The sequence below is a fragment of the Carcharodon carcharias genome, chromosome 30, assembly GCF_017639515.1.
Source record: "Carcharodon carcharias isolate sCarCar2 chromosome 30, sCarCar2.pri, whole genome shotgun sequence".
Lineage (NCBI taxonomy): Eukaryota > Metazoa > Chordata > Chondrichthyes > Lamniformes > Lamnidae > Carcharodon > Carcharodon carcharias.
This window is the reverse complement of record NC_054496.1, coordinates 5,910,531-5,938,362: the sequence shown is the minus strand read 5'-3', so window position 1 is coordinate 5,938,362 and position 27,832 is coordinate 5,910,531. Positions and strand designations below refer to the sequence as shown.

General features: G+C 40.2%; 1 protein-coding gene across 1 annotated transcript in view; it reads right to left on the bottom strand.

The window, feature by feature from the left end:
* Positions 1 to 15,998, bottom strand: part of LOC121271161 (voltage-dependent P/Q-type calcium channel subunit alpha-1A-like) — a 760,453-nt gene extending 744,455 nt beyond the window's left edge. The window contains exons 1-2 of the mRNA XM_041176921.1: positions 15,980 to 15,998; positions 5,552 to 5,893 (exon numbers count right to left, since the gene is read on the bottom strand). Of these exons, the coding sequence (XP_041032855.1) occupies positions 5,552 to 5,859 (308 nt within the window). The 5' untranslated portion in view covers positions 5,860 to 5,893; positions 15,980 to 15,998. The remainder of the gene's footprint in view (positions 1 to 5,551; positions 5,894 to 15,979) is intronic.
* Between the last annotated feature and the right edge of the window lie 11,834 nt (positions 15,999 to 27,832).

Below are 27,832 nucleotides of genomic sequence, written 5' to 3'. Positions count from 1 at the left end.
CTATTCATGTCCTCACTCTTTGTATCTTCAACTCATCTCACAGTTGTGCTACTTTCATCTCTCTTTCCTTTGCATGGTTTGCCTGGCTTCCCTCTCTATTCAGCTTTGCTTCTACACTTGGCAAAATGTTTTTTGTCCCATATTTTCTGCATATCTTTCCCTTGGCAGGGCTGCAGGCATCTTTACTATAGTGCCCTAAGTTGCCACATCTGAAACCTTCTCAGACTTTTGCTTACGTTTACACGTACCTGAACTCCATTGTGCCACTCAACTGACAACGACTTTTCTTGTGCAATGGCAGAGATGGGACTAAATTTCATGTTGTGAAGTTGTCCATTCTTCAAATGTAGCTGCTATTTTCAAAATGTTATCCAACATTAAGTCACCTTTTTCCAGCAACTTAAACCACAACTTATATGACTTGCAATATTGGACTATTATCTGATTATTCAGATCCATCACAACATAATTGCATCCATCTGATGCCTGCCTCAAATGGGTCACAAATTGGGCTACTATTTCCCCTTCTGTCTCATCTGACAGGAACACTTGCCTTTGAATGCAGCATTTGGTATCACCACTTAATGATCCTTCAAAGCTTTCACTGCACATTCAGATCCTGCTTTTTCTCCAGTGTTGGGAAAAGTGATCCTCACTGAAGCACCTGCACTGAATAACTATAAGGCCCATCGCTGTGCTTTCTGCGCCACCATCACCCCATCCAAAAACAGACCATGACTGTCAGCATATGCTTTGAACTCCTCCAGCCAGGATCTCCATTTCATGATGATACTGACATCACCTGTTGGATCAAAGGGATCAATTCCCTGGGCTGCAGAAACATTAGTTCCAGCAAATGCAATAACAATCCTAGATATCTCTGTATTTATCCTCATCGCCAATGTCACATCTCAGGCTAAAAGAACACCCTCAAGTCACATATTTAGCTTCAGGGGTTACATCATTTAATCAGGGTAGCCCTTACAGGTGGGCAACATAGACAAGGGCACGAGAATAAAGAGTGAACAGCAGATGGTAGCCAAGTTTGCAGTTTAATTTGTAGGATCAACACCAGAGGTCACGCCAAACAAGTATGAAATCAAGGCAAAGGACAATGGAACAACTTAATAGTCTACTGCCAAATAAGGCATTGGGTCCTATCCAGAATATCCCTTGCCCTTTTCTGGCAATTACTGCTTAAATATAAAATGTCACCTTGGATTATGGATAGATGCCCAAAAACTAGAAATCCCTGCTGATAAGCCCACAAAAGGTGTCTGAGAACTGTGAATGGCAAAATACATTCCTTCGACACTCAACATCAGACAATTAACCCAGGTTTTGCTAAGTACACAATCCTGACACAAGGGGGTGCAACAGTCCTTCATATCAATCAGCACAAGCTGCTTACTTTCATCCTGATTTCCTTTACTTCCCGATTCATACAGGACTAATGCTGCATAGACATCAACAGGCACATCTCATCACTGTCCCAATTTCAAATCAAAAGTCACATTTGAGTGTCAACTTTAATCCAACTCTGAAGTGACTTTGCTGGATTTTAAAATTTTCCTGGACCTGTTATAGCTTGTAAGACTTCTTTCTGGTGTTGGGAGGTTAAATGGAGTCTGGAGCATGCTAACTGGTTTTTCCTCCCACATTTCTTAACCAGAGGGATTGAGATGTCGTTTACTCTGCATAATTTAGTGTACAAAATCAAATTAGAGATAATGTGGGTAAGAACATATCATTGATAAATTTTAGCATACCTTCTATATCCTGCTCGACTAAATATCAAGATTGTCTTCAACTAATAATTTTCATAAAACAAAACAGAATCAATTGGCATCAGTAAGAACACCATGTTGTGTAGCAATTCAGAAGGGTCTCAATTTCCTAACAGAGATTCGCTGACTGAAATCTAATTCAACAAAAATCTCAGGCAGAAATTCAGGTAGATTCACAGCAGCATCATTGTATTTGTGTGTGAAATCTCCACACCTACAAAAAACTTAATTGGGACTTCAGAATTCTTACAGCCATGACATCTGTGACCTTTCTACCCATCCATCAAGTGAAGATCCTGTTCAGGGTGCACCTCACACTGTTGTTTACACTTTGAAGGCCTCATTGAAAAGGAGACAAATTGACACTGGTGCATGGGAGGAACTTGCCGCAAACTGAGTCATATGGCAATGCCTCATTCAACGAGCCGCAACACAGTCAGAAATCGACTGCATAAACTCTGCTGCAGAGAAGCAATGAAAGCAGGAGGAGAGCGAGCAGAACCCTGGCTCAAGAAATCTTCCTCAGGGTTCTTCTCCCAAAGGCCTGTGCCTCCAGGATTGGCCTGCTGAGTCACCCGACGATGCAGACATCATGAAACCTGGCAGACGTCATCCTCGATTAGAGGGGCTGACAATGATGATGAACTGCCAGGGAAAGATTTTAAAAAAGAGACAACACAGGATCCATACCTGAGCAACAATCATCATTTTCAAGAAAAGAGAGAAAAAGTATGGCAAAAATAAATTGAAATTGGGGGCCAGTGAGTGCAATGAGTTAGATTGCCCTTTCAGCAAGGTGCGAAGCTAATCTGGACCAATTAAATGAAAATTTCCTACTGGTTGCAAAAGATCTGAGGAGAAACGAGTTGGGGTATTCTCAAACCAACTTCTAGTCCTTTCCCTTCCTATATTTAACACAATATATGGAAACACCCTTTGTGCCAGCATTTCAGACCATGTACTGGCTACCATCCAAGCTTTTGATAAAGTCCCCCACAGGAGGTTGATTAGCAAAATAAAAGCACATGGGATAGGATGCAATATATTGTCATGGATTAAGGATTGGCTAACAAACAGAAAACAGAAAGTAGGAATAAACAGATCATTCTCACATTGGCAGGCTGTGACTGGTGGGGTACCACAAGGATCAGTACTTGAGCCCCAGCTGTTCACAATACATATCAACGATTTGGATGTGGGGACCAAAAGTAATATTTCCAGGTTCACGGATGATACAAAGCTAGGCGGGAATGTGTGTTGTCAGGAAGGTGTAAGACAGCTACAGGGGGATTTGGATGGACTTAGTGAGTGGGCAAGGACATGGCAGGTGGAATATAATGTGGAAAAATGTGAGGTTATCCACTTTGGAGAAAGGACAGATGTGCAGAGTATTTCCTAGGGAAGTGATTAGAAAATATAGATGTAAAAAGGGACCTGGGTGTCCTTGTCCATAAGTCACTGAAAGCTAACATGCAGATGCAGCAGGCAATTAGGAAGGCTAATGGAATGTTAGCCTTTATCGCAAGAGGATTTGAGTACAGGAGTAGTGAAGTCTTGCTTCAATTGTATAGCAGCTTGATTAGACTGTACCTAGAGAACTATGTGCAGTTTTGGTCCCCTTACCTCAGAAAGGATATTATTGCCCTAGAGGGAGTACAGTGGAGGTTCACCAGGTTTGTTCCAGAGATGGCAGGACTGTCTTATTAAGAGAGATTAGGGAAACTGGGCCTGTATTCTCTAGAGTTTCAAAGAAAGAGAGGTGATCTCATTGAAACCTACAAAATAGTTAAAGAAATAGACAGGGTAGATGCAGGTAAAATGTTTGCCCTAGTTGTGGAGTCTAAAAACAGGGGACACAATTTCAAAATAAGGGGAGGCACTTAGGACTGAGATGAGAGGAAATTTCTTTACTCTAGGATAGAGGATTCCAAAGATTCATAACTCTAAGGGCCATGGAAACTCAGTCATTGATTATGTTTAAGGTAGAGATTGATGGTATTCTGATTGACAATAACGTAAATGGTTATGGGGATATTGCGGGTAAAAGGCATTGATGTGTTCGATCAGCCATGATCGTACTGAATGGCAGAGCAGGCTCAACAAGCTGAATGAACTTCTCTTGTTCCTATTTTCCTATGTTCCTTTAGGGTATGATAACTGAGTTATTATGATCATCATAAATAGATTAAGAAACAAATAATATTAAAAACTAACACGTGGATACATATATTTGCATTTCATGTAAAGATAAATCTCCGAGTTGTCCGGAAAGTGTAGTCACTTGTATCTGGCAAATGCATAAACCAATTTATGTACAGCAAAATCCCACAAACGTTAATGAGACATATAAATAGTTATTCTGTTGCAGTGGTGTTAGTTGAAGAAGGAATGTTGGCCAGGGCACCAGGAGAGCTCTCCACTCTTCTTCGAGTGGTACTTTGAGACCTTTTATATTTACCTGAACAGGCATATAGATTTTCTGTTTAATATCTTATCCAAAAGATTACATCTCTGACAATATTGTGAAGTATCTGTATAGATTATATGCTCATGTCTAGATTGGAATTTGAACCCATCTCCTTGCACTTCTGATGCAAGCGGTACATGCTGAACTCAGCTGACAATTTAATAGCAACTTGACCATAATTTTCATAGGTTTTTCTTGCACTGACAAATCAGGAAATTTAGCAAGTGCATGATTTTGTAAAATTATTTTAAAATATAATAATTTCATAACTTGTTATACAGAAAACAAAGTGCAATGGCTGTCTACATTGACATACCCTCTTAAAATGACTTGGACCCCGAAGAAAGATGGAAAGATCTCATCTTTGTAGCATGGTTTTCCCCTTTCCCGACAGCTGTTTAAATCCGGTGCTGCTTAAATCAAGGGGATATCTCTGTGCACAGCAACAAGCAGGTAGGCAGCCAATCACATTGAAGTATTCTCACACAACAAACTGGGAAGGTGAAAGCACTTAAAATCCTTCATTTTTTTAATCTAAATTTCCAGATTGCAAAATAAATGTTTATGATTGGATTATGATAGAAGCTAAAATAAATTTAAAGAAACATTTAAGAAAGAAAAAAATTAAAAAGGCATAATTTATCAATATGGAGAAATTAACGCTCCACAAATAGAAAAATAGCTTTTCAAGGCTGATTGTAGTATCCTACTCTTTTGACAGGAGCTCAAAACTGCTCAAGTCCATAATTCACTCACTTTTTCTCCTTCAATCTTCAGGCTTTTAAAGCCCACGCCTAGCGTTATCCAATTACTACTTCCTGCTTCACTATCACTTTTCTCAACTTTTGACTTGTGACAAGCACAGGCATTTGGCCCCATCATTATTGTCCATATTGAAAACACTTAGTTGAGACATATGTTGCAACTTAACCAAGCTGCAAGATTGTAGGCAATGCCTCAACATCTTTTGAAAAGGAATTTACTTAAGATAATGGAGTACCCTGGGCTATGGAGAAGAAACGTCAACATGTTCCTATTCATGATCATAACCCAAAGACCCCTCTGGAAAGTGCACATGGGTATGAACAATGGGTAGAGGCAGGATAAGTCCCACTGCAGTGCCCACAGCATTTAAATACCCTCAAAAATATTCATTACCTAGCTGATATAAGTGGCCACTTGGGTGAAGTACTAGGTAACAGCCAGTGCTTGTGGGAGAAGATTGGGGGAGAAATAAGAATTAGGGCTAGGACTTTCTGCCAATATTTAAATATATAAAGTAGAATCCATTACTTACTCCCATTCCTTTCTCTTTGCCTGAGGAGTACTGTGCATTTTATGAGCTTCATGTGCTTTGATAACATCCCTGTGATCTACGAGGCCTCCCCGCCTTCTGTAGGGAGCAGCCAGCCCACTCTCCGTCATCTGGTAATACTGAGCTTCATATGAAGCACTAGGACTACAATGGATGGCAGAATCTGTGCCCACTTCTTTCACATCACAGACCGCTTCATAATAGCTTGGAGGGGATGATGGGCTGAAGTCCAGGACAGATGTTTGAGGATGCTCGCGAGGGTCTGTCCATGAATTTGTGTTTGTATTCATCAATCTGTCTGCCCAGAGCCAGGTATACGAACAACTGCAATACAAGACACCAAGAATAAATAGGACACTTAACTTCTGCAAATCACAATGTATCCAAAATAAAAAGTGCATGCCCTGTCACACGCCCAGGCAATGTAACACACTGCTGAGCAATTCACCCATCTTTCACACCACGAGTTCAAATAAAATAAACTTAATGGTGCAATAGGTTATACATTAGTCTTTCACTTCAGGGAATTTGACTTCAGTCCAACTTGATTAACTGAAAGTCTACACTATCTGTTGCCTGTAAGGATTCAACACAGAATGAGTTTAGCCCTATCTCTACCCTCAACCCAACTTCTGGTTGGAATACACCAACAATATAAAACTGCCACTAAATTGGCACTTTTGCGCAGCCACAAGCCAAATCGTGTGTGGGATGTGAAAAAAACTACACTGATGCAGCGATTAGGTGTTTTTTTTCTCATGTTGAGGCACACTGTTGGGGTATGTAGACAAGTTATCTTATCTAGTAATGTTCAGTGTTACTACTAGGGCACAAATGTGCACCTACAAATTTCATATTAATACACAGCTGTCCAGGCTTTTGTCCTTGCTTAGGCGCTGCAATGAGCCTTGCAAGTCACGAAGTATAAATTTATACATCCAACTTTTTTGCATGCATCCCAAATTGCTGATATCAATGGCCATTGGTGTTCTGATTTAGCATTTAACCACCAATGAAGCAACACTGGTAAGAACAGCCCATTTCAAATCTCCATATCCAAAAAGACACTAATTATGCCTCGTCTGGAGTACTGCATCCAGCTCTGGGCACCATGCTAGAGGAAGGATGTGAAGGCATTGGAAAGAGTACAGAGGAGATTCACATGAATGATTCCAGGGATCAACAACTGTAGCTATGAGGATAGATTGGAGAGTTTGGGTCTGTTTTCCTTGGAGAAAAGAAGACCAAGAGGAGACTTGAAAGAGGTATCAAGATCCTGAGGGTCTCCTGAGGGGTATGGACAGGGTAAATAGTGAGAAACCACTTCCACTCAAGAGAACATCAAGAACTAGAGGGCACAGATTCAAATTTTGGGGCAAAAGGAGTAGAAGTGATGTATGTTTTTTTTTTACCCAGAGGGTGGTTGGAGTCTGGGACAAACTTCCTGAAATGTGGGTGGAGGCAAAGATATTCAAAAGGGAATTGGATTGCGACCTGAAAAGAGAACGCACAAGGTGATGAGGTTAAGGCAGGGGAGTGGCATTAGGCAGAATGCTCTTTCAGAGAGGCAGTGCAGACTCGATGGGCCGGATGGCCTCCTTCTGCGCTGTAAAGAGTCGGTGCTTCTGTGAAAGGTAACGGCAAATAAGATTAGAGTTGCCTAGGCTTGAAGGATTGGGATTCGTTTGGAGGTTGCGGGTTGGACACTCCTGGCTTAACACATTCACATTTGTTGCTGCTGCAGGATAAAATTTAGAAAAACGGGTTAAAAAAAAAAAAAATCAAAGTCGCTCTGCTTCAATTATAGACACCAATCACCAATCACAACCGGCGGCGTGGGAATTTTGGCGATTGTCGAAAGGCACAAACGGGGAGACTGCGTGAAAGAGAAGAAAGAACGAACGTGTGGACGGCAACACAGGTCACCTGCCTGCTCCGTGGGCAGTTGGCTCTGAGGCGGACGGAAAAGGAGCACAAACTGACGGTTGGCGCTCACGGCCGGCGCGCGGGCTGACAGTTGGGAATGGGGGAGGGGGGAGGGGGAGGTGGGGGGCTCAGCGCGTGCGCGGGGAGAAAGAGTTGGGGCCGGGTGGAGGGGGGGGGGCGGTCTAAGAGTTGGTGGGGGAGGGGGTGACAGTGCAAACCCCGGGGTAAGGCAGAAGGATCCATGCGGCTGGTAAGAGCTAAGAAAGATACGGACGGTGGGGGGGGGGGGAATGACCTTATTTATTAAGGATAGTGTACAAAGAAAGTTTAGTTGATAGCAGCGTCTAATGTCTATATCTGCTAACAAACAAGGGATCTGTTATCAAAAATAAAAGCAAAAATGCTGTGGACGCTGGAGATCTGACATTAAAACAAAATGCTGGAAAAACTCAGCAGGTCAGGCAGCATCTGAGGAGAGAAGAAACAGAGTCAGCGTTTGGAGCCCGAGGAAATGTCATATGGCACTGGAAACGTTAACTCAGTTTCTCTCTCCACTGATGCTGCTCAGACCTGCAGAGCTTTTCCAGCATTTTCTGTTTTTATACAAGGGATCATTGTATAATCTCGTTTTGAGAATATAATCGACCAGAGAGTAGAAATTGAGATTTGTGCGCAGTTTGGAGAGGGTTAAAGTGTTAATAGAGTTGTAATAATGGGAAACTTGAAATCTCTCCTGGTAGACTGGAATAAGACAAAAGTTTGTGGTCAAATTGGGAAGGGATTTCCAGAATGTGTTTAGGTCTGTTTTCTGAATCAATATAGCACTTGTTCAAAGTGAAAGGATTCAGTACCGCATCTGGTTCCTGTTGCAAGATAGCAGATGAAAGGAAAACACTTTGGGGGGGGGGGGGGGAAATAGGTTTTCCAGGTATTTATGTACCTGGATAAGAAGAGAGATTACAGCAACAGCAAAGAGGTGGTGTTATCTGTACAGACATTGGTTAAGTCATAGGAAGGAAATTAAAGCTGTAGAAAAGATTCACTGACATGACTTGGAATGAGAGGTAACAATAGCTATCAAAACAGAGACTGTAACATCATTCAAAAAAGAACTGAATAACTACTTAGAAAGGGATACAAGGATTGAAGCAGACAGCTTTAATTAAAGAGCTAGCATTGAGACAGGCCTGATACAGTAAAGGAAGCCACTTGCCTGACAAGAATGTTTCTACAAATCTGTGAGGAGTTCAGATAGAACAATGAATATCCAGTTCTAAGATTACACAAACATGGGTAACTTTTTTGCAGGGTATCCAGACCTCTTGGGTTATATAACTGTCTGCTCCTCAGATAGGAAACAAATCAGAACCAACATTTCCAAAGCCCTCAGGCAAAATACTTTCCTTTAGATTTGTAGTAAGATTTATTTCCTCTGCCGCTAATCTAACTTGATGTTTCATTTCCGTATCAATTGGTGTGTTTACTAGCAATATAGTTCAGCAGTGGGATTACAGCACTTTTAGTACTGTAGTATCTGCTGTTTCAGATTCACATTTTCCTTGTGTTTTATAATCATGTAATTCTATCTAGTGGGCATAATACAGTACTGCCAGGTATCTAATTCAAAATGTCACATGATGCCATCAGAACTAGCACAGCTCAGAAATCTATATTTTAGAGTCCCTCCTGAGTGGGTAAAACACTCCTCAATGTGGAAATGTGTCACAAAGACCATGAAATTCCCAGGCTTCATCCTCAATCTGTGCTGAATTAACACAAAGGAAAACCGTAAGTGACTTCAATATCTCTGGATGTGGGGACACCAGCCAGGTTCCTGTTCTGGATTACTCAAGAATGGAGGGACAGCTGCAACCAGTAGCCTTCAATTCCTGTGCCACGTGGAAACTTTAAGACACTGCCTGGTACAAGTTATTAAGGAAGTTGGGATTGTTCTCCTTATAGCAGAGAAGGCTAAAAGGAGATTTGATATAAATAATGTTGAAAATTATGAAAGGTTTGGATAGCATAAATTAAGAGAAATGGTTTTCAATGGCTGATTGTCGATAACCAGAGGTCACAGATTTTATAGATCGGCAATAGAACCATAGGCTACAAAGTGGCAGACACAGATTAAATAGCTGCCTAAATGGAATTGGATAAAAATTGCAGGGATATGGAGGAAGAGTTGGGCATGGGACTAACTGGAAAGCTGGCACAGACTTGATGAGCCAAATGGCCTCTTTCTGTGCTGTACTATTGTATGATTCTATTAATTAAACCTATTCTGGAAATGCACATACAGGGCTGTTGGGCAAGACATTTTTGATTGCAATACCAGAAGAAAGCAATGATGTGGGAGTCATTGCAACTCCGCCCAAGCAGGTTCTTGCCCAACATTTACACATCAACATCTTTCATCAAAAGTAACTGATGATAATCAGAAATAGCAGCTCAATCTGATTTTCCTCTCCCTGACCTTGAGGCTATGAAGAAAATTGTCACATCCCATCCAACACCCAATAGAGATCTACTAGCCCAGAACAGATCACACACCCAACCTGGCACCTTTCTGCCAAATAGCTCAGTACCATGCCACAAAATGATTTCTTGTAAGCTTTGTGCGTAGAGAAGTCATAGTGCATTTATGAGCAGAATTATGATTTTTGTTATAGAGTCCAAACTCATCCCAATCCATGAATCCTGATGATTTTCACACAATAAGTTAAAGACAGAACATATTATTTTCCCTATGTATTAATGTTTATTTTTTAGTTCTAATATTTCCTGTTAAAAAATAACTAAAAAAGCAAGTGCAACATTACCAACAGTCCAAAATAAATCAAAATGCCACTCTGGGTTGTTAGTCCTGCAATTTCCTTTAGTTTGTTTTGACATGATTTACACAAAGTTGAAACATAGCTTTTTATGTATTTGAAGTTCTATTGAATCATGTACAGGCAAAATAACTTGCACAAGCAGCAAGATGCACAAGTGAATCAGGAGAGTTGGCAATGATGTGGATCTTTATCTAAGCCTTTTATAATGGAGGTGGTGAGGAAAGTAGGACGTGCACAAGAGAAGCACAGATCTAGCCAAAAGTAGGCCCTTCAGATATTGTAAACTAACTGGTGAATGAGGTGGACTATGTTTGTTTTACTACCTGTGATAGAGCAAGTTGGCAACCAATGCACAATGCAGCTCAAGATACTTACTTAGATAGAATGTCACTAACAGTAGACCCACAGTTCTGCCCATTAATAATGTTCCTGAATATAAAATGACCCAACTACTGAAGAACAGATGGCATCTTTTTCATGGATTTTGCAGTCAGTCAGATTTTCCACTTCCACATCTGCAATGGGTGGGTGGGTGGCAGTTAGCTTAGTTGGCTAGATGACTGAATGTGATGCAGAATGACACCTACAGCGCAGGTTGAATCCCTGTGCCAGCTGCAGTAGTTCATGGAGGGCTGCCTCCAGCCTTCCTCCATGCTTGATATGAAGTAGTGCCTCTCAAGCTATATAACCACTTGTATATAACCTCTAACAGAGAAAGATGCCCATGACCCCTCATGGACTATGGCTAATTACCTTACCTCTTCTGGACTATTAAAATATGCTGGGTCAATTCTTTGCACTTACATGTTTCTGTCATGTTGCTATGATCTCAGCTCTATCCCTGTCCTGAAGACCACTTGGGTCATCATGTGGGATGATTACAATGTATCACATATGCGGTGGAGAGCAGGTTTGTGTTTTCAAATCATACAGGAGTGGGACCAGATGTCAGTGTCAATCAGACAAAATAGGACATTCTTGAGAACAAATTAATGAAGTGGAAAGATCTTTATATCCCATCATATTCTCAGTGTTACAGTGCCATCAGTAATTTTGGATCTAGTTGCAGAGAACAGTCTTTTCTCACCCTTGCCTTCCAGGAACTTGTGACTTTAACAAAAATGACGACTAAGTAATTTACTCAGTAACAATGAACAAAAAGCCTGGAGTATTTATTCACAGGGATCAGCAATAAAATAAATTAACTGAACAGTTAATATCCTTATACAGTCTTAAGAATCAATTTAAAAGGCTTTACGGAACTCCCCTGTTGGCTCAGTTGGCAAAGGTTCACCCAACATGACTCTCAGGATTACATGACTTTCAGCGTTGCATCCATGCCTGGATGGGAGAGAAATGCCACTATACTTAGCTATAGTGTCGTGGGCATAGAGATCAGCCAGGATTCCCTGCTGGAAACTGTTACCCTCCAACAACAACTATCATTTATATACCACTTTTAACACAGTAAAATGTACCAAGGTACATCACAAGAGGATTGTCAAAAAAAAATTTAATAGAGCACACAAAGAGATACCAGGACAGAAACCGGAGGCACAGCTGCCAGTGGCTGGATTAATTAAAATCAGAAATGTGCAAGAGGCCAGAATTGAAGGACAGCAGAGATCTCAAAGAGTTGTAGGGCTGAATGAGGTTACAGAATAGATCAGGAGCAAGATCATGGAGGGATTTGAAAAGAAGGCTGAGTATTTTAAGGTCAATGCATTGCTGGACCAGGGTTCAGCAAGAACAGGGATAATGGGCAGAGCAACTCGTGAGAGTTAACAAAGACAGCAGAATTTGGATGAGTTCATGGATGATGAAAAGTAGGCCAGGAGAGCACTAGAATAGTCAAGTCTCTAGGTAACAAAGGTATGGATGAGAGTTTCAGCAGCAAAGGGTTTCCACAGCCAAACACTGCCTCTTCACTCTTGACCACACAGTATTCCAATAAGAGTACCTTTGGGAGAGAAAAAGAGAAAATTTGAACAAGTCTGTACAGAGGTTTCAAGGGATCTTCATTTCACAAAGTATAGAATGAAGTTTTAAGACACTGCAAATCTCTACAAGGGAATCCAAGATTCTTCTGTAGGCATGCAAATAGTAAAATGGTAGTAAAAGGAGAGGAGGGATCAGTTACCGACCAAAAAGAGGATAAATGCGTGGAGGCAAAGGAAATGACTGAGATATTACATGAATGTTTTGCATCTATCTTTATCAAGCAAGAAGATGCTACCGAAATCATAAGGAAAGAGGAGGTAGTGAGACACAAAGGGGCTAAAAATTGAAAAAGAGGTGGTATCAAAAAGGCTGGCTGTAATTAAAATTGATAAATCACCGGGATTGGATGAGATGCATCCAAGGAAAGTGAGGGAAGTAAGTGTGAAAATTGCAGAGGTACTGGCCATAATCTTCCAATCCTCCTTTGATGCAGGGGTGGTGCCAGAGGACCAGAGAACTGCAAATGTTAACCTTTGTTCAAACAAAAGTGTACAAGGATAAACCCAGCAGCTATAGGCCAGTAAGTTTAACCTCAGTGGTGGGGAAGCATTTAGAAATGATAATCCAGGCCAAAATCATGTGTAACTAACTAGATTCAGTTTTTTGATAAGGAAATAGAGAGGGCTGATGAAGTTAATGTAGTTGATGTAGTGTACATGGACTTTCAGATGTTTGATAAAGTGCCACATAACAGGCTTGTCAGCAAAGTTAAAGATCATGCAACAAAAGGGACAATGGCAGGATGGATATGAAATTGGCTGAGTGACAGGACAGGGAGTAGTGGTGAATGGTTATTTTTTGAACTGGGCGGAGGTATACAATGGGATTCTCCAGAGGTCAGTACTAGGATCACTGCTCTACTTGATGTATAATAATGACCTAGACTTGAGTGTGCAGGGCTAAATGTTAAAATTTGCAGATAACACAAAACTTGGAACTATTATGAACTTTCAAGATATAGGCTGGAATGGGTGTGCTCATTGCAGATGAAATTAATTCAGAGAAGTAGGAAGTGATGCATTTTTAGGAAGAAAAAGGACAGGCAATGTAAAATGAAGAATATAATTTTAAAAGAAGTACAGGAGCAGAGGGATCTAGGGGTCCATGTACACAATTCATTGAATGTGGTAGGGCCGGTTGAGAAAGTGGTTAATAAGGCATATGGGATACTGGGCTTTACAAATACAGGCACAGAGTACAAAAACAAAGAAGTTATAGTGAACCTTTATGGCCTTAACTGGAGTATTATGTCCAATTTTGGGCACTACACTTTAGAAAGGATGTGTAGGCATTAGAGAGGGCACAGAAAAGATTTACAAGAATGGTTCCATGATAAGGTACTCCAGTTACATGGATAGATTAGAGGAGACATGGTTGATTTCCTTTGAAAAGAGGTTGAGAGGAGAACTGATTGTTTGCCATCTTTGAACACCACAATGAATAGTTTCTGCAATTTAGATGGGGTTTTTCAGGGCACCTTCCAATCTGTCCTGGCAACAAAATTAAAAATTGAGTGTACCAGCGCTTTCAATTCTTTGATTGTTTCTTAATTATATCAGTGATATGCATGATCTTGGAATAATGAGACATGCCATCAAGGTTCAGGACATATTTTCATAATTGATAATCCATCCGAAGTTACTTCAAAATTTGGAATTTCAAATAGCTTGACTAGAGTGGATTGGCACAAAATGCAGGAGTTATGGGTTACCCAGTTTAACTAGCACAATGAGAATAGTGATGATTTTCAGGGATATTGTGTATGCTCTACTATCCATTGACCATGATAAGCAGCTTATTTATAATAGTATAGTTGAAGTTCTTGTCTCTTCTGGATGAGGAGTCCTGAGGCAGCATTGGTATGCTCACTCTTAACACCTCACAATAGTTAAGGAGAAGCTGTTCCCAATGGCAGAAGGATTAAAAACCAGAAGACACCAAATTAAGGTGAAGTAAAAGAACAAAAGGTGACATGAGGGTTTAGTTTGGTTAAAAATGCAGTCTGAGTGTGGTGAAGGCAGATTCAATCATGGCTTTCAAAAGGGAATTGGATAATTATCTGAAGAGAAAAAAATTGCAAAGCTACAAGAAAGGGCAGGATGAGCGGAGTTGCAGAGAGCCGGCATGGAGATGATAGGCCATATGGCCTCTGTCTGTACAGTACCCATTCTATGCTTATAAAATAAATACAAGAGATGAAAGCCATTCAGCCTATATTAACTCATCCTTCCATAACAATCTATAATCCCCATCATAGTATCCGATTTACCCCCTCCCCACCATTCCTTCACTTGCTTTTCAGACGGAAGAGTGCAAGTTTCTAACGTTTCCTTATTAGTTGCTATTACTGATGCTGGAGATGAACTTCATGATCTTCTCTGCACCTCCTTAAGGGCTTGAAGGAGCAAAATTTGATAGCCCCTGAAAACAGGCATAGGAATCATAATGCACAACTAACCCCCATCTTTTGCTTCTAATGTAGGCTAGGTCAACTTGACAAGAGGCAGCAGAAATTAATCAGCAACTAAATTTCAAAAGTATTTGATGATCCCTTCAATAGTACTGATGTGGGGTCCTTCCTGCTGCTGCTGAATGCATGTTCAACTGTGTGTGTTTAAGAGAGGGCATTAGCTGGAACATTATATTCCAAAATGACTGTGTTAGGTATCAAATCAACACTGGTTGATGCCACGATCTGCATTCTTCTGGTGCAAGCTCCCAATGCATGGCCTAGTAACCTACCCAAGATGGCATCTCAGAAGGGCACACACGTGCTGCAAAAATCACTTTGGAGCTAAAATGATAGTTGCATCACTGAAAAACTGGGTGCTTAGGAGCCAAATTTTGCCTAAATGTCTTCTTTGTACCTCAGTGACCAGAACACTATGCCACAGTCAAGGTGCATTGAGGTTTCTATATTACAACAGCGACTATTTCATTTGTTGTAAAGCCACTTGAGGCCGTGAAAGGTGCAGGTTTTTTGTTTGGTGTCCAGCTAGAACAGTAGTTTGAGCAGGTCATTCTGCCATTTCTGCTGTATTGAATTGGCAACATAATGCTATGTTTTATGATGTTAATTGCTGTTCCAAGTCTAATACCCAAGAGTCTTTCAACCTCATCCTCAATTCAACGTGGAGCACGTCTATTACCAGATGTGCAGCACCTACATTCATGAACACTGAAGCTACAGCTCAGTGTCTGTACTGAGTAATGTGCATCGAGTTTGCCAGTATTCTCAACGTGGTACGCAACAGCCTCTCATATACATTCAAAAAATCTCAGAGCGACTGCAAAACGACTGCAAAATCAATGGCGTCAGCGGCAAAAAAATTCAATGACATATGAATCCACGCCATATTCTGCCAATGTAAATATTTTAAACTAAGCATGTTGTAAGGCGTTCAATTTTGATACGCAAATACAACAATTACACGTATCATAAACTCTTGTGAATCGGGGAGGAGAATCTTACTAACTCAAAAATTCAAATATAAATAAAACAGGAAAATAACATCAGTTATTTTTTGATAGGCTTTCTAATCTTGGAAAAACTGACCCCCAAACCCGGAGATTTACCAACATCTGTCTATCCACAGAAACTTCCCCCAGCAATCAGCCTCTGGAAATACCCATCGAAATCACTTACCGACAGAAAAGTTCCTCACCCAGTGACTTTAAATGGCACGTCGGGTAAATTGCAGCTTTATTTTAACAGCTGCATTAACCTTGCTTCCGATTTAAACCTACCAGTGAACAATACATGGATCAGCTAACTTTCTATTTTTAATCACCGGAAGTATTAAAGGAAAATACTTAAAAACACGCCGGGTCTCTAACCTCTTCACAGACACTGTGGAATCGGAAGCACTCCTGGCTAAAAGTTCCTAAAAAAAAACAATCCCGAGTGGAAAACACGTAATGAGGTACCACAGCCTGGTCATACAGCAAAGCGAAATCACCACAAATTGTGGGCTAAATGCCTCAGGACTCCCAGTGTGGCCCTTCAATGTTTGTGAAGCTGGCTCGCTCTTGATACGAGTTTTGAATCTAAAATGATATTATGCGTGGCACATTTTTTTTAAAAAAACGGTTAAATTCGGAAGGATTTAAAGATTATTTTAATCCCTGAAGCGTTTAGATAATGGTATTAAACAAAATATAAATACATTTTATATTTACATATTATTTTCAAAATAGCCAGGTGTTAAAATGCAAAAAGCAAAACCACTCACCTGGAATCCATGCAATCCCCTATAAGCGGATAGGGAGAGACAGAGTCACTGTACTGTGAAATTGATACGAAATAAACGTTAAAAAAAGATTAAGGGATCGACTTACAACCTCTCCGGAACCCGGCTTTTCCCACCCCTTTCCCCCGCCCCCTCCACCGTCTGTCTTGGGGACTACCCAGTCCAGAGCCATCCTCAGGAGATTTCGGCGACCCAAGTACCCCATTCCTCCATCTCCAGGATAATCAATCACCACACTAACACGCTCCACAAGCAGATGACTAGAAATGGACAGATCCCAGCACTCATCTAGGCAATCTCGAACGATGAGGGCTGGATGATTCTCCACTCCAAGCTGAGACTGTCAGCCCCACTGTAAATCTCCCTGCTCTGCCTGGTAATGTCATTTTTAAAGAATTGTGTTAGTTCTCAAATTTATAACCTAAATACGTTTTTCTTGTTACTGGAGGAAATAAAAAGCCCTCGACTTTTTTGCGCAGTTTAAAGAGACATTTGTTAAGCTTAATTTGGTCTTAAATGTATAATAGAACATGTAACATTGTGATATCTGGGACGTTTTGTTTGTGTTTAACTTAATAAAATGGGCTGTAGGTGACTAATGGTTTTATGTGGTCCCCACAGTATCAACATTTGTGTTTTAAAACAATATTTATGCTTTTACCTCAAAATTTCTGTTTTTGATCTTTACATCTTGGTAAACCTCACCAGGCAGTTAAAGGTGTTTTCTACCTGAGCTCTGCATAAAGTTTATTTAGATGTCTGGTTGAGTTCAAACCCCGCCAGACGATTTGTTCATAGACTCATATGGCACAGAAGCGGCCATTCTGCCCATTATGTCTGTGCTGACTCCTTGAAAGAGCGATCCCATACCCCTTACACTTTCCAGATGTTTCATTTCCAAATATCCAATTTTCCTTTGAAAGTTACTGTTGAATCTAACAGTCTTTCAGAGATTATGTTACAGATCATAACTTGATGTGCAAAAAATCTCACCTCCACTCTGGTTCTTTTGCCAATCACATTAAACATCTGGATACCTGCCACTGGAAATAGTTTCTCCCTATTTAGTCGGTCAAAATCTTTCATAATTTTGAACACCTTTATTAAATTTCTCCTTAACCGTCTCTGCTCCAAGGAAAACAATCCCAGCTTCTCTAGTCTCTCCACATAACTGAAATCCCTCATCCCTGGTAGCATTCTAGTAAATCATCTTAGTATCCTCTCCAATGGCTTAACATCCTTCCTAAAGACTGGTGCTCAGAAACAGACACAATGGACTGAATTTTCCAGACCACCTCCCACCAAAAAGAGACAAGCAGAGGCAAGGGACCCAAAAATCCCAGCACGATCTGGTGTCAGTCTCTTTTTATTCATCCATGGGATGTGGGCATTACTGGCAAGGCTGACATTTGTTGCCCACCCTCAATTGTCCTTGAGAAGATGGTGATGAGCCACTTTTGTGAGCAGCTGCAATCCATGTGGTGTAAGCACACCCACAATTTTGTTGGGGGGGGTGGAGTTTCAGGATTTTGACCCAATGACAGTGAAGAAATGGCAATATAGTTCCAAGTCAGGATGGTGTCTGGCTTGGAGGGGAACTTGCATTTGGTGGTGTTGCCATGCATCTGCTGCCCTTGACTTTTTGAGGTGGTAGAGTTCACAGGTTTGGAAGGTGTTGGCAAAAGAGCCTTGGCAAGTCGCAGCAGCGCATCTTGTAGTTGGTGCACACTGCTGCTGGTGGAGGGAGTGAATGTTTAAGGTGGTGGATGGGGTGCTAATCGAGCAGGCTGTTTTGTTCTGGATGGAGTTGAGCTTCTTGAGTGTTGTTGGAGCTGCACTCAATCAGGCAAGTGGAGCATATTCCATCACATTCCTGACTTGTACCTTGTAGATGGTGGACAGGCTTTGGTTATTCCCTGCAGAATGAAATTACCTGCTCTTGTAGCCACAGTTTTTATGTGATTGCTCCAGTTAAGCTTCTGGTCAATGGTAACCCCCTGGATGTTGATAGTGGGAGATTCAGTGATGGTAATGCTATTGAATGTCAAGGAGAGATGGTTAGATTCTCTCTTGTTGGAGATGGTCATTGCCTGGCACTTGTGTGGAGTGAATGTTACTTGCCACTTGTCAGCCCAAGCCTGAATATTGTCCAGGGCTTGCTGCATTTGGACATGAACCATTTCAGTACCTGAGGAGTCACGAAGGGTGCTGAACATTGTGCAATCATCAGCGAACATCCCCACTTCTGACCTCATGATGGAAGGAAGGTCATCGATGAAGCAGCTGAAGATGGTTGGACTAGGGACACTACCCTGAGGAACTCCTGCAGTCATGTCTGAGACTGAGATGATTGACCTCCAACAACCACAACCATCTTCCTTTGTGTTAGGTATGACTCCAACTAGCGGGGAGTTTTCCCCCTGATTTGTTCCCCATGAAGGAATGGCGATGTAGTTCAAAGTCAGGATGATGTGTGGCATGGAGGGTACCTTGCAAGTTGGTGGTGTTCCCATGGGTCTGCTCCCCTTGCAGGATGCTGTTTGCAACATCAGAAATTTTGGAAGAGACGATTTGGGACTCAGAAAGACTGTCTACCCCCACAAAGCAACAGGCAATTAGGCTCATTAAGATTTTTATTGAAAGTAAGTTTAGGAGGCTGACTGAGATTTTCCAGTTGGCCTCCAGTTTCCCAATGCAATGGGGCAGATCACCTGGCTGGAAGTGGATACCAGTGGCAGATTGGGATGCCAACATCCTGGTTGGCCTACAGACTCTCCCTTCCTGCCTGGGTGGATATCCTGGCAAAGACCAGCCTGTAGAGGGGATCCCCTCACTACCCAACACCCCACACACCTTCTCCCCCATTTAGTGGCGGTCTGACTGTGCTCCCTGGGCTGTTCCCAGACACAACAGAGTCCTGCATTACAGAGCTGCTCAGGATGAACCTTGACAAAAACCAGTGCATCTCTCTCTCCAGACCTAATTTGCAAAGGGACAAAACAGAAGGAGATGATCAACAGTCTCTTCTCCAGCAGGTAGGTAGTATGGCATGGTCCATCTGCTTGGAGCATTCTGTGCCAGACCTATCCTTCACAACACCAGGGACACAAGTAAGTAGTGACATTTGGAATTTTGTTTATAAACATAGTAATTTCGCAATATACCAATTTATACTTTTAGGGTATAATGTTTTGATGACTTTTTCTGACTGTCAAGTTCCTAGAGAACCTAACTACAGCCTTTACATTGCTTGTCATGGGAAAATCTAATTTGTTTAACATTGTTTCATTTAAGGTTGCACTTTTCAGGAACAGCTACAATATTAAGTGATGAATTATTGTATCTTAATTTTATTTATGTGGCATCTTAATGCCTCTTGAAAATCCATATGTACAACCAATGCTGATTCACTGTTCCTCAAAGAACTCTATTGAGATTCCATTGAGACATGGATTGTCTTTTCCAATTCTACAGGCGGAATACATAATTGACCAGTGTTGGAGAAACATAAATTGCAATCTGGGGCATGGGGTTAGATGAGGTTCCAGAGGTAGAGCAATGCGACAGCAGGGGATAATTTCTAAATGAGGGTTTTCAATCCATTGAATTGAAATAATGCTGACAGTGAACAGTGAGGAAAGGAGTTATGAAAATGGGGCCAAGGGTAGGACATGAGAATTTTGAATGAGTTGAAATTTGTGCAGATTAGAGTTTTGGAGAAGAGCTTGAAGAAGTGAAGCCTGAAGATGAAAAATGCAGATATGAGGGTTTCTATGGGAGAAAGAACAGTTCAGCATATCTGGAAACCAAATCAGCAATTTCACTCAGTTCACAATGTCACAGTTATGTAGTTGTCAGTTTGTTCAAGGGTAGAGTCATATCTTTGGGGCATATTTGCTTTACCCTGCATTTAACTGTGTTAAACCTAACCTTAGAGTCCCGGAGATTCATACTGGGAGCATAAAAAAGGCAAAATTGTTCCTTTCCTTATACTAACATCCCCCTCACCTTAAGTATCAGTTGTAATAGCTAGTTGAAAATAAAAAAAATCAGAAGGATATTTTGAAGAGTGGAAGAATGGGATTGAGTTTTCTGAAAATGGCCTCCAATGCAGTACATTTCTGCATTATGGTTAACGAAACAACCCACTTCAGTAAAAAGTATTACTTTTAAAATTAGTGAAAAGGTAAGATTTGCTTCAGTGATGTGGAAGACGGTTGACAAACTTTGTAATGTGCAACTCCCCTGAGACTTGGTGGTTAGGACACAGCCGATGGTAAATGCTGAGTTGTTCAATTCCCAAAGAGAAACTTTAAACAACTGTCACAACTTGTTTTGCAGTTTATATAAATTTTGTGATGCATGCCTTGAATTCAGTAGTAATAAGATCACCAACTCATATAGGAATTTACAAAACTAGATTAGCATTTATTAATAAGAGAAATGATTTTCAAATACATACATAGATCTACAAATTACTACTATGATAACTTCTAAATCCCCTAATCAATCTAACTCCCATTTACACTTTAATTAAGGTAACAGTAAGACACATAGATTTTAAGAAACATGATACCCTGAACCAGTCGAATTCTGAGTGAGTTTTCTTAACTTCAGTCCTTTGAAGGCAGCAGCTTGAGGCATAGATGCTGAAGGCTTTTCACATTTGTAAGATCATAAAATGCCTTCCCTTACAATCACTCTTCTCTCATTTATACATATCTTCCTCTTTGAATGCAAATACCCACTGTTTCACTATGTCTTTGGACTTTATCTCCTTGATAATAAAAACCTCTCATAGCACTAAGTATTACCAGTAATCTTGGGAAAAATAAACACACTGTTTCTAAATTGCACCTGGCTAGGTAACACATTTCATTCCCTCTTTTGAAAACAATCTAGTCTTGTTTATTTAAAAATGCAAATGTTTCTTTGACACCCATGTTTGTAAACTTCCCCATGTTTACCTAATTGACATTTTGAATTTAACTTCTCCTCTTACTCCCGCACACACATGCACACCACCACGCCCCCCAACCCCCGCCAAAAAAAAAATTGAATCCTTTCATGGCTGTTTGAGATCTTGCTTGGCATAAAATGACTGCATTTAACTGCAGGCCAAATTCATCGCATATGAGTTACTTCAGTTAGTTCTGAGTTACTAACGCAATATAAAAGCAATTTATTTTCTTTATTTCCTTCCGACCTTGTAAGCTACCATGTACTTTTTAGCACAGCTGACTGCAAGTGTGAAAGATATGTTGTGTGCTCTCCACTGTTACCTAGACTTCTAGAACTAGATTTCATGGCAAGTGGGGAGCCATCTATTGCTAAGAAAATAAGGTTTATCTATAAATAAGTGGGGGATGGGGCCATGTGGGTCAGTGTCTGTAGGGTTCTCTCACGCATCCACTGTAACTTTAATAAAAGTGTCACAAGAACCCTGTTTTTTTTTGAAAAGCAGCATGATTGGTATTTACTTCATTTTCTCTCAATTTGCTCAATTCTTTCACCTAAGTTTTGAAATGCTGTTACTGTTGAAATGTAGGCAAATGTGGCAGTCAGTTTATGCCCTGTAAGGTCCCAAAACTGCAATAAAATAAATGACCTGATGATCTAGCCTTGATTTTTACATGGGGGGTTGGGAAAGGTGTATGGGAGCTTGCAGATTTAGGAATGTCGAGGCAGAGCCTTATCTGAATAAGCATTGGCACTGTCCTACCTAACCCTGGCCGGTTTGACTTTATTTTTTCCAAGTTAGTATATTAATTAGGAACAGACCTCTGGCATCATTAATTGGTTTATCCGGATACTGTACAACAAAGTGATACAAAGCAGCTCTGGTTTCTTGACTGCTCACACAATAATTTCCTAGTTTCAGTTGTGCTATTTCAACAATCCACTGGGAATAGGCTGCTGGTATTCCTCTATCAGATGATGGGTTGCAGTGAGGATTTGGAATTGAAGAGTGTAGCTGAGACATGTTCCCTCAGACCTCTGAAATGTTGGCGTTGCTCAGAAGTGGGCCAAATGCTCAATCCTTTGGGTAGATTAGAATAACATGTAAGGGTGCCAAAAAAAAGTTCAAATGGCTTTGAACTCCCAAGTGAGATTAACTGTACTAAACACTGGTCTTCACCTCTAGGATCCAGCCTAGATTGATGAGATGAAAATCTCCTCCGCTTATGGCCTGTAAGGATCCTACAGGAAATGAATTTGGTAGTCTTAACCTAGTTTCCAATAGGCATAAAATAAAATTGAATCCAACATAGTGCTCAGGCCAAAGAGATGGCTAGTGTAGAAGATGGAGTTATTACATTGGCAAGGTAAACATTCTTCTCAGACGTACGGCCGAGATGCATTGAGTCACAGCAAAGGGATCTTTTCTCTGGATCTAACCATTTGTACCAGACAAGGGAGTGCTTAATACTCACTTTAACTCTGAAATGCAAAAGTTTTTAATTTCCTCGGTACAAACAAGTAATTTGATTTAAAAAAAACCTCACTAACAATAACTATTGTAACCTACCAGTGTTAGCTTTCACCTTTCTGTCCTTTTACTGAATCACAAAGCAGAGTTATAGGATTGTATATCTTAGAATTTTGATGAAAAGGGGCCAAATAGAAGCAAGAATCTATTATTTATACTTGAGAGTGAGATGTTTACTTTATAGCAACGTCTTCACCATGCCAAGATTTGGCAGTCACATTCTTCTCTTTTCTCTTTTTAGTTTTGGAATTTTGTTTTTGTTCTAAATTATTCATTTACATCCACTGCCTCCCCTTAATGCCACAGTTTTCCAACAGGAACTGACTTAAATGTAACAAGGGAAGATTGCTGTTTTGGAGAAGAAGCGGTTTTTTACAATAAAAAGCAATTCATAAAACATACTAGTGGACCTTCCACATCAGTACACAATATGTCAGATGATACCTCCCTTTCAATGGCAGAAACATTACACCAGATGATGCAAACTAAATTATTCTACAAAGGTAAAGATGAGTTTTCATGTTAACATTTTAGGTCGATGACCTTTCATCAGAAAGATCTTAGACCTGAGTTGTTAACTCTTTTTTCTCTCCCCACAGATGCTACTTTATCTGCTGAGTATTCCCAGCATTTTCTGTTTTTATTTCAGTTTTCCATTTTCCACAGTATTTTGCTTCTGTGTTTAATGTTGCCTGTTCATTTAAGATTTAAAATTTAAATTCTGTAGTGTGTAAGATTCTGAGATCAGTTGGAGGTTAACTGCCGTTGGTGAGAAAGACTTGCTGATTAACTATTCTAATGTAAATTCCTGGCTCCACATCATACAAAATTAGTTTGAAACAAGTGATGGGGTCACTCGGTAGAACTCATACCTCCAACATGCTGTGTTAGCTCAACATTATTACAATTACACAGCTCTTCCTTGAAGCTTTTCCCTGCTTGGTTGGTGCTCTGTAACTACATAAAAAGGAAAACATTTTATTAAGTACTTCCATCTCACTGAAGAGGCTTCAGGCCAATCCACATCCAACAAGATACTCTGAAAACTCTGCTCACATTTTGACAGCTGTAACAAATTCCACCACAGCAGCTGGGACGATCCACAATGTTAATAGTATGTCAATTATTTTGTTAGAATAAACAGGTGAAGGGTATTGTTCAAATAAGTACTTGGAGCATAAATAAATAGGGAATGTAAGTTTCTCTTAACATTTTGTTTTAGTTACAGTGGCCCACAAGAGGCCATCATCCCCTTGCTTCATTGACTTTTTGTTTAGTTTATTGATTTTTGTTTTACTAAAAGAGTCTATAAATAGGAGATAGCTGGGACCTGGGTGTGCATGAGGAGAGCTATGAGACTGAGCAAAGTTTATGAGACTGAACAACGTTATCAGTAAAGAAAAGATTTGGTTTCTGCTTCACCAACTGACTTTGATCTTGTTAACACACAATATTCTAAAACAGCCCACAACATTCTTAAAAAAAAGTCAATTTGTCCTCCCCCCTCCACAATTTGAACAGATCCTTTAAAAAATTCCAGCATCCAGATCCAGATCTGCAGCTTTGCCAAAAACTAACCAATTCTTCTTTGGGCCACAGCCTATCTGTGTGCCAAGTTTCATTGAAATCATTCCCTTAGATTTTGAAATATATTGTTTACAGATAAATAGACTAACAATTAAGAGCGAGAAACATTAAGATAAAGGCAAAATACTGCGGATGTTGGAAATCTGAAACAAAAACAAAAACAAAAAATGCTGGAAGAGCTCAGCAGGTCTGACAGCGTATGTGGCTAGACAGAGTTAACGTTTCGAGTCCGTATGACTCTTCTTCAGAAGAAGAGTCATACAGACTCGAAACGTTAACTCTGTTTCTCTCTCCACAGATGCTGTCAGACCTGCTGAATTTTTCCAGCATTTTTTGTTTTTGTGTGAGCGAGAAACATTACCTTCGCCTTTTTTGGAGGGTGGAAGTATAAGTGGCTTTTGTTCAGCATTTAAAAAATATTTTGACACTCTGAAATGTAACAGGCTCAAAGCATTTTTTCCAAATGTAATAGATTTTGTGGGACAAAAGGAGAAAATGAAGCCATCAAAGGGTCAGATCAGCATAAGAACAAAAAAAGCTTGGAAAACTCAGCAGGTCAGTACTCAGAACTTCATCAGAAGCAGTTCTGATGAAAGGCTATCAACCTGAAACATTAACTTTGTTTCTCTCTACAGATGCTGCGTGAACTGTTGAGTTCCCTGAGATTTTTTTGTTCTAATTTCCAGCATCTGTAGTATTTTGCTTTTGGATCAGACTAACACGATAGTTAGCCTGTAGCTCATGCTGTCAAACATCAGGACCACTGGCCACTACGGTTTAAAAATTATGTAGCCTGCAAGTGATGATGGGACAATAGATTGAGGTCTGTTTGAAAATTAAATTCCAAATAACTGGATAATATTCCTATTTGATCAAAATTTTTCATTTCTCCAACCGCATTAGTGAGCAAAAATGACGTCTTAGGCCACCTTTCAGAACCGTCGTTAGTCCAGGCCTGCATTTAAGGTGATACATTCATTCAATGAAGTATACTCCCAAATATCTGATTCTGTATGAGATTAAATGGAATAATTAAAAGCATTAAAGAAAATATGGAACAACCAAAGGATAATTTATCCAATTATACCTGCTGCTTTAACAATGTGTGGAAGACACTACCCCAAAATATTTAATATCTGGGTGGAATATTCTGCACAAACTCTCTAATTCTTACACTGAGGCAGGAGGGGGATCTTTGAACTTACCTTTTAAAAGGTCCCCTCATGCACACCAAGGTTCATGACTCCTCTAAGGGGCCGTGAACCACGGGTCTTTAAAAACCTGGCACAAATCCATGAAAATTGAGCAGGAGATACTTATCTCTGCAATGGAGTCAGCCTGGTCAGTGTGCCGGATGTAAGCTTCTAACAGGAAGCAGTCTTTAAAGGCACTCCCAAAAATACCACAGCCTAGGAATGCGGTCAGGAATCCTGGAATTGGAACCTGCCCACCATTTTTAAAAGGCTATGGAGTCAGCCCGACTGGGTGAAAATCCAGGCCATCTACTCAAATCCCATTTCCCAGCTCTTTCACTTGATCCTTTAATAACTTCCTCTACGAGTGTTTATTTTAGACCTTACTGTGGGGAAAAATGCCATGTTTTTCCACATTACAAAATGATTCAATTTCAAAAGTATGTCGTTAGTTACAAAGTGCTTTGGGACATCCTGAGATTATGAAAGGTGTTATATAAATCTTTCTTTCTTTTGAAATACTTTAAATGTTATGACTAAGCTTCAATAGCCCCGTGTGATAATATGTTTCACATTCTAATAACGCTGCATGAAAAGATAAATATTTTAAGTTTCCCTTTTATGATTTAATACTGATCCTGAGTTTATGGTCTCATTTACTGATTCATTGCTGAATAGAAATAATTTTCACTAATGTCACAAGTATTTTCATAACATTGAATATTCTATTGGACTCCTCCTTAACCATCTCTGCTCCAGTGAATATGTACCTAGTGCTTTGAGTCTGTCATCCCTCAAACCACTGATCGTTCCAATGGCCTTTCTTTAATGGTGTGCCCAAGACTGGGTAAAGTGCTTTGATTATAGTCTAATTAAAGTCTTGTACAGCTGTATCATCAATCTGTGCTTTCTTTCAAAGCCTCTTTATATAAAACTCAGAATCTCATTTGCTGTTTTTATTATATGTTTCCGCCCTTAGCCTTCTTTTACTGATCTATATATCTGTGCCCAGTATTCCTTTATTTCCCCCATTCCATTCAGTGTATTACCACTTGTGATATTTCGGTTCTTTTCTCCAGAATCCATTACTTCATATTTTCATATGAAATATGTTACACGGCAGTGACCAGAGATAACCATGTCCATTCAATTTCCTGTCTCACTCACATGTTTAGAAAATGGGGCCATGTACAACTTTTTAGTGATGCTCCACATCAATGCTTTAGGAATTTAGCAGGGTCGGGGGAGGAAATTGAACCTACAGCACCTCATCGTAAGGTGGACACCCATTCTTAATCCTGGGACATAAAGAATCCACAATATACTAAACCATAATTCAGTGGAAAAATAATGTATTATTTTTCTGCTGCTTTGTCATATCATTTCTTTCTGCTTACAAAGAAAGATTAATTTTGTCTGGTGTTTGTTGACATTAAGTCTGTACAGATTATACCCTCTGGGTTGTTTACTGGATTCAACAAGACCTAAGGGATCAAAATGGGAGCTGCTTTATTCAGTTGCTGTTATGTTAATGCAGCTCTGATTTTCCAGTGCTGTGTTCACACTGTGAACTGAGGGACTGCTATCAATTTATTGACGAGATACAAATCTTCATCAAAGGCATAATGCATCTTCATTGAAAGTCATGCGGAAGCTGCATTTACCAATACCTCTGTCATAAATTCAAATGTTATTTTGCAAGACCAGTCCATTACCTGTCTGGTAACGTATAGCTTGTTTATCTAAAAGACATGGAGGAATGGTTCTGTTAATTAATGATGGTATTAGCACAATAGAGAGGGCTGACCTAAGTGAAGGAAACCAGGATGTGGAAGCAATTTGGGTAGAGATGAGAAATGATAACGGCAAGAAGCCTCTTTCTGGGAGTGGTGTACAGCCCCCCCACCCCCTAACAGTAATCGCACAGTAGTATGGGGTATAAAGGGAAAAAAATAATGGGAATTTGTCAGAAAGGTACA